The 7,568-nt window shown below is 33.9% G+C and overlaps 5 protein-coding genes across 5 annotated transcripts in view; 3 read left to right on the forward strand and 2 right to left on the reverse strand.

The window, feature by feature from the left end:
• NAEGRDRAFT_79475 (exportin-2) overlaps positions 1-1,477 on the forward strand; it is a gene marked incomplete at its 5' end in the record, with an annotated part of 2,800 nt that extends 1,323 nt beyond the window's left edge. The window contains one exon of the mRNA XM_002678083.1: positions 83-1,477. Coding sequence (XP_002678129.1) covers positions 83-1,470 — 1,388 coding nt within the window. The 3' untranslated portion in view covers positions 1,471-1,477. The remainder of the gene's footprint in view (positions 1-82) is intronic.
• A 12-nt stretch (positions 1,478-1,489) lies between these two features.
• On the reverse strand, positions 1,490-2,521 carry NAEGRDRAFT_32974 (uncharacterized protein; the record flags this gene model as incomplete). Its single annotated transcript, XM_002678203.1, has 2 exons — positions 1,490-2,135; positions 2,208-2,521. 2 exons carry the CDS (start codon positions 2,519-2,521, stop codon positions 1,490-1,492), a joined length of 960 nt encoding a protein of 319 aa, XP_002678249.1.
• Positions 2,522-2,563: 42 nt separating this feature from the next.
• On the forward strand, positions 2,564-3,106 carry NAEGRDRAFT_60565 (uncharacterized protein; the record flags this gene model as incomplete). The annotated part of the gene is made up of 1 exon (XM_002678084.1): positions 2,564-3,106. The coding sequence occupies one exon, from the start codon at positions 2,564-2,566 to the stop codon at positions 3,104-3,106; it is 543 nt and encodes a 180-aa protein (XP_002678130.1).
• Positions 3,107-3,378: 272 nt separating this feature from the next.
• NAEGRDRAFT_66736 (uncharacterized protein) lies at positions 3,379-5,397 on the forward strand (the record flags this gene model as incomplete). The annotated part of the gene is made up of 1 exon (XM_002678085.1): positions 3,379-5,397. The coding sequence occupies one exon, from the start codon at positions 3,379-3,381 to the stop codon at positions 5,395-5,397; it is 2,019 nt and encodes a 672-aa protein (XP_002678131.1).
• A 153-nt stretch (positions 5,398-5,550) lies between these two features.
• The window catches only part of NAEGRDRAFT_66737 (uncharacterized protein), a gene marked incomplete at both ends in the record, with an annotated part of 2,279 nt that continues 261 nt past the window's right edge, over positions 5,551-7,568 (reverse strand). The window contains 3 exons of the mRNA XM_002678204.1: positions 5,551-5,604; positions 5,645-7,025; positions 7,069-7,423. Coding sequence (XP_002678250.1) covers positions 5,551-5,604; positions 5,645-7,025; positions 7,069-7,423 — 1,790 coding nt within the window. The remainder of the gene's footprint in view (positions 5,605-5,644; positions 7,026-7,068; positions 7,424-7,568) is intronic.

A 7,568-nucleotide genomic window follows, 5' to 3' on the forward strand; every position in this document is an offset into this window, starting at 1 on the left:
ATTTGTACATTCAGACAACACTTACCAATTGAATCATTCACCACCATCTTCCCATTGATTCTTAACTTGTTGAACTCCCCAGAACCTGTTGTTCTTTCTTATGCAGCTTGGTGTATTGAAAGACTTCTTACAGTCAAGGAAGATAATGGAAAGCCAAGATATTCCCAAGTTGAAATTTTGCCATATGCCCAAACATTATTGCAAGGATTATTCTCTGCTTTGGATAACACTGAAGAAAATGAATATATTATGAAAGCCATTATGAGAGCTACAGCTGTATTGAAGGAACAAATGAAGCCAATTATGCCTGCATACATTTCCAAGATTACTAGCGTGCTTTCTGAAGTCTGTAAAAATCCAAACAATCCAATGTTTAACCACTATTTATTCGAGTCATATGCTACTGTAATCAAATTCAACAGTGATTACATTTCAGAGTTTGAAGCATCTCTTTTCCCACCATTCCAAACCATCCTGAACCAAGGCATTGAAGAATTCACACCTTATGTTTTCCAACTTATTTCTCAACTTTTGACTGTAAGACAAGCTCCATTACCTGCTATTTATATTAGTTTGTTCCCTAATTTCTTACAAGCCCATTTGTGGGAAAGTGAAGGAAACATTCCAGGTCTCGTTGCCTTTACCTCCACTTTGATTACCAAGGCTCCTCAAGAACTTGGAAAGAATAATCAACTCGAACAAGTTTTGGGCATTTTCCAAACATTGGTCAAATCTAACACCAAAGACTACCATGGTTTCCGTATTTTGGACAGTATCATCCATGCTCTCCCATACGAAACTGTTGCTAATTTCCTCCAAGGAATTTTCTTCGTCTTGTTTGGAAGACTTCAATCTAAGAAGACTGGTCAATTCTTGAGATGTTTGATCCTTTTCTTCTCTAACTTTGCTGTTAGATATGGAGCTGATAAGCTTATCCAAGCCATTAATCAAATCCAAGCAAACATTTTCTCTCAACTTGCAAAGGCTGTGTGGCAATCCTCATTAAGAAAGGTTACAGGTAAAATTGAAAAGAAGGTCTGTGCTGTTGCTTTGATCAAGATTTTATTCAATACAGATCTTATTCAATCATCTGCTGACACATGGAAGATGCTTATTTCAGAGCTTGCTCTCTTCCTCAACCCAACAACAGATTCAAAGAATGAATTTGATGAAGATGATGAACAACATGACGATGAAGAAACAGTCCTTCAAACTGAAAAGGGAATTTCTGGAGGTTACAAAGTTACTTTCACCAAGCTCAGTTTTGCTGCTATGGGTATTGAAGATCCTGTACGTGAGGTTCAAAATACCAGACTTCATTTCTGTCAATCTCTCACCAATTTCATTTCACCATTAGACCCACAACAAGTTCAGTTTGTTAAATCTTTAATTGTTTCTAATCCTGAATCTGCTCAAGCCATTCTCGTTTTGATGCAAAACAATGGGTTCAGCACTTCGTTTTTACAATAAATAATTTAATGAAAAATGTCTAATTGTCATCTTCCTTAAATGCTAAACAGAATGCTTGACCAATTTTTTCAATAATATTTGGAGTAGTAGTTGCTCGGTGATGGTCATGGAAAGCCAATTCAGCAGCTTTCTTAGTAACTAAACAACCACCATAGCATGCTGCTAACATTCTATCATCATGACCTATCTCACCTCCAGCTTTTCTATTAGCCCAAAAGCAGAATGTTGCAATGACACCACTCAAAACATCACCTTGACCACCACATCTTCTTGGGGAGGCGTTAAATATATCACATTCCAAAACCTTATCTCCTTTAGCAATAATATCAGTCATTCCCTTTCTTACAATACAAACATCTCCAAGAGTTTTTGAAACGAAAATTATTTCCTCAGTTTCGTTTTTAAATTGAGAAATTGAGACCTTATTTTCATTGTTTGAATTGTGATACTCCACAACTGATTTCAATAAACGAGAAAATTCTGCAGGATTAGGAGTCAAGACAACATTTGAGTGTCCAACAATCAAGGCAGGATTTTCTCCAATTAAGAATAGGCCATCTCCATCCAACACCAATGGCATATTCAATTCCTTACAATATTCAATAAACCATTCTGCTTGTTGTAACATTTCTTTAGATCTTCCAAGACCAGGTCCCAACACCACACTATTAAATCTCTTAAACATTGTTTCATAAGTTTTCCTCATAAATTCACTCAATTCCACCTTACTATTAAACATTGATGGTATACTAGCCTCTGATTGACCATAAGAAATAGCAGATTTTTCAAATAAATATGGATAGACAACCAATTCAGGTGAATAATTTTTGATCATTAGTGCAGATTTTGAACAAATTACAAAAGACAAATCCGCACCAGTTTTCAAAGCACTAATTGCTGCATAATATGGAGCACCTGTATACTCCTCACATCCACCAATAACAACAACTCTACCAGCCTCTCCTTTATGAAAATGATGAGTCAGAGGAGGAATAATAAATTGTCTAAGCTGCGAGAGAACAATTCCCGATGATCGAAGGTATAAAGACATTTTTTTGAAAATAAGCCAATTCTATTTTTAAACTTAAAAAAAATGACCATTCTTGTGCCTCCAATTAACTTTGGTTATGTGCAGGAGAATGTCTTTCGATCGGGACAACCTACCTCTGTCAATTTCCCTCATCTAGCAACACTCAATTTAAAAACAATTATTTATTTAGCACCGGATCAACCTACACAAGAATTTGTAAATTTTGCAAAGGATCAAAATATTAATTTAATACACTTGACTAATCAATCTACGAAAATGAAAAAGAGTGGAACTTCTTCATCACATACAGGAATGGCACAATTGGGATTAATTTCGGAGGAAATTGTTGTTGAAGCTCTTGAAATAATTTTAAATAGAGAAAATTTACCTCTTGCTATTATGTGTAATTTAGGTAGACATAGAACTGGAACTGTAGTTGGATGTCTTAGAAAAATACAACGATGGAATTTAACTAGTATTTTAGACGAATATAGAAGATATGCTGGCTCTAAAGTCAGATTACAAAACGAACAATTTATTGAATTATTTGATACAGACCTTGTTTCATTTAGGACTGACAACAAACCTGATTGGTTATATGATTAATCATCGAACCATTATAAACACATCATGATCCCATCTTCTCCATCTTTCCAATTGAAAAATCCACATCCCACATTATAAAACTTATCAATATCTTTAAAGAAATACCATTTTATTGAACTGAACTTGTCTCCTATAAACACACTCGAAAGAACTCTATCACTACAGTTACCACCAATGATTTAACCACCTCAACTTCCATCTCAATTTTTTCCGTTATTTTTCATCAATTTTTCAAATTCTTAATCTACAGAAAAAAACAGCACAAATTGAAAATGCCCAAAACTTCATCAGCTGCTTCAAGTGCATCTTATTTGAGCAGCTCGACAAAGCTTCCTCGTCTCGGAAGTAGAAAAGTTATTGAGGAGGAGGATTGTCCAATTTCATCACCCGAAAGGGTGGAAAGACTTTCATCAGCCAATTCAAAACTTCAATCACCTAAAAGTAATTATTCAAGTCCAACTGCAAAATCAGGTGTTTCCATAAGGGAAAGAGCTTTTTCGAGAGCAAGGAGTGGAATGGTACAACCAATATTACTATCTAGTGATGATGAAGATGGAAATGGAGGAACATTTTACCTGACTGAGGTTGGGACGATGGCCAAGAAGAAATTAAGGAAAAAGAAAATTGTTGGATGGAATGTTAAGGAAGTTGAATTAACTGCTGATGGGCCACTTCCTTTTGAATTGAAATTTGATCCTTTAATTGATAATTTAATGAAAAATATAAGAATTTCTGATTCGGATATTAAAGCAGTGTTTGAGAAGAATTTCAGTCCATACAATCATTTAAATAGGAGTATCATACAGAATTCTTTCTGGTTTGTCTATTCATTGTTTTTCCAGGATAAACCAGAAGTTTGTGAGAGATTCATCTCTGAACTATCACTTGATAGTGCAAAATTTGCTCTCAATTTAGGAAGGCATCACAGAGATGCCTTTTTTGAAGTGTATCATTTAGCTGTTGCATATTGTATTTTGAAAGCTTTGAGGAAACATTTTTCTGCTTGTAAAAAGTTGTTTACAACAAATTTCAAGGTTAGAGTTTACGAGGTTATATGTGAAGTGTTTTTAGGAATTAGATATAAGAGAGAATTCCTGCACAGTCAACGAACAAAATATTTTCCAAAGAAGAGCGAAGATACCTTCTTTGAGAAGCTATTGAGGAAACAATCTAAAAAGTCAACAGAAACTTCAAAATCTAAAAAGAAAGAAGTTGATCAGTCAACTGTTTCTAAATCGACAACAGCACCTAGACCTGATTCAGCATCAGAGAAGGAATTTTATTCATCTAGTGAAGAGGAAGAAGAAACTCCAGACGAAATGGAAGAAATAGATAATACCTCAAAAGATCACATTTCTGATCAAATTCAAAAACTTGGTCTTGATGAAAATTATCATGCCCTCCCATCAGAAGTTTTAGAACAAGAGATTGAAGCAATCGAGAATAGAAAGAAGAAACTTAAATTAGCCAATAAGGAAGCATCTAAAAGTAATGTCGAACAAGGCAAGAAACAAAAGGAATTGAGTCCAAGAATTAGAAATCCTGAATACTTTAAATACTTTTCAAATGGTCAGACAGCTCCAATGCAAGACAAGTATTGGTATACATTCCAAATGTCTCCACTGATGTTAAAAGCACTGAGGAAACCTCCAGCAGAATTTGCCTTGAATTACACATCACCCGAACTGGGTAAAAACAAAGTAAGACTAATTCACAAAGATGGTTTCTCAAAACCAATCTTCTTTGGAAGTCTGTCCGATCCAAATAAGCTTGTCAATAATGTGAAAAAATTCCAAAAAGTGTGGAATCCTGATAGTATAGAGGAAGTTGAGAAGGTTCGTCAAAGGCTCAAGACCAATAAGGAAATGAGGAAAAGAAGTACACAAGAATCTGATAGAGATATTCGGTGGATTAAAGGGAGTACTAGGGAGGAACTGAGGGTGATCGAACAAGAAAAGAGGGAAGTGCTCCAAAATAAGGACTCTGTATCAAATGTTTGCAACCAAATAATTAAGAAGAATATTGAAGAATCAACCTCACGAGCAGAGAAACGATATCAAACTGTTCCTTCTTCTAACTTTAAAGGAAGTGCGTTTGCTACAGTACTACATGAAAATTATAATACCATGAACAAAAAACTTCAAAAACTTGACAAGCTCCTTTCTACGACTGGTGATAGATGTTTAATAACTAAGGAACAACATTTGAAAGAGGAAGAAGATCTTGGGACTGATCTTGATAAGAAAGATCCACCAAAAGCTCTTAATGTATCCTTATTTGATTATCTGTAGTTTATTCCATTAAATCAATTAATTGTTTGATAAATCTCAAATCACTAGCATTATCACGCTTTTCGCTTAAAACTTTCCAATAAAGAGAAAAATCATTCAGATTAGTTTTTTTCCTAAACCTCAAGTAGCTTGTGAAAAGTTGACTTGCCTTTTTTACCCTTCCTCCAAAGAAAAGCTTGGTTCTTTCCTGATACTCAGAGGCTTGATCTTCATATGGTAATAAATTATTAGAATAAAAATCATTGACCTCTCTCACTAGAGACATGTAAGGATACTTTAAATTCACATATGATTTCAAAAATATTCTATTCAGTTCACTAACAACCTTTTCATCTCCTTTGTCAGTCTCAGAAAATTTGGATCTCACAATTAAACAAATTAGAGTGTCATAATTATGTTTTGATTCTATTAGATCGGGTGGTGGATTCGAAATTACCTCCTCATCCAGTAAAGAATCAACATAATTGGTATTAGTAATTCTTAAATGTGGAATGGAAGACCTTAAATCGGATTTGATTTGAAAACTCCTATAATTGTTCGTAAAGTTGATACATTCGAATCCTTCGAAAAACATTGGAGGGAATTGATTAAAATCATTCACTGCCTCCTTGATATCTTCAATTGAATCGAAGAAGAGTTGCTTGACTTGATCTTTCCAATTGTATTGCTCTCCCAAGTCTCTCCAAACAATTTCCTCTTTCATTGTACTGAGGTTTCTACATCCACAATAAATAATTCTTCCTGATTGAGGTTGGTATGTGAAAAAGAAAGTAAAATTACTATTTTGTTCTGTTGGTTTCTTCATATCTAATTTTTCCCATAATTTTAAGAACGGCTCAGATATTTCATTTACAAAATCTCTATCCAAAATCCATTCATTTTGCCATTTCTGACTTTCGTTACCAAAGCTAAATCTCCATTCATTTCTATAATAGTACAAATTAACTCTGGTGCCAGAAGGGTTCTCTAATATTGCATAGTCTGATAGTTTTAGCTTAGTAGTGAATCCATTGCCATGTCTTTTATCCAAGTTGTGATATTCTTCAGACAAGAACCTTGGCACACATAAAGGAGAGTAATGAGTCTCATTCTCGTTAGAAATGGCTTCTATTATAGAACCATTACATTCCAAATACAAGTCCATTTCTCTAAAACTTAATGAGTTTTCTGCTTCTTGGAATACAAAGTCAATATCCAATTTGAAAAGATTGCAATCATTTGGATTTGAAACGTTATCTCCCTCAATAAATATAGGTGTTACACTAATACCAAATACTCTATTTAGTGAAAAAGGTCCAAAGCTTAAAGTGATATTTTCGTAATCTCTCCTTTTAAAAGTAGATTCCTTGGAAAATGTTGTGACAAACTTATTCAAAATATCAGAAACTATTAAATTAGACTCCCTCTCCATGGATAAACATTCTTTTCTGCATTCTCTCATAACAGCTTTAATATCCTCTTTATATTCAACCATCCATTTATCGTAAAGTGTTTTAACCAACGATTCATACTCTTCCCAGGTTGTATAATTGTCTGTTCCATAAACCACTTCATCATAAAGTGCATTTGTTTCCAAATAATCATAAATACACCCTCCAAACGCAATTTGATATCCATATTTACAAAATCTAACAATTAAAGTTAAAAAAAATAAATTAAATAATTACATACCTAATTCCATGAGCCAAATTCTTTTTGACTTTTTTCAATGCATCCTTCTTCTCCTTTTCTGTGATGTATTGCCCTTTTTGAAGACCTACCCAAAAACGGTGTGCCTTATTGAAACTAAAATTCAATTCATGTAATATTGCATTTCTTGATCTTGGCAATCTCAAAAACCAGCTATTCCAATTTTCTCTCCATCTTTTCATCTTTTCATCCTCGAATACTACAAATGCATCATTTGGTTGTTGTACTGAAAGTAAAATGACAGGTAAATGAATATGAGCATAGCCCAGTAAAACAGAAGTGTTCATCATCATAACCTCAAGCTCATAACTGACTAATTGACCATTTGAATCAGAAACTGTTATTTCACTATGTAAATTATATTGAGTATTTCTTGAATAACCTCCGTCTGATGAGTTTGAGGAACAGAGATCATCAGCAATAAATAATAAATCAAAATCAGAATCATTGACATTAGTATTAAACACTCTAGATCCATACAA

Source organism: Naegleria gruberi, assembly GCF_000004985.1.
Source record: "Naegleria gruberi genomic scaffold NAEGRscaffold_19, whole genome shotgun sequence".
Lineage (NCBI taxonomy): Eukaryota > Heterolobosea > Eutetramitea > Acrasida > Naegleriidae > Naegleria > Naegleria gruberi.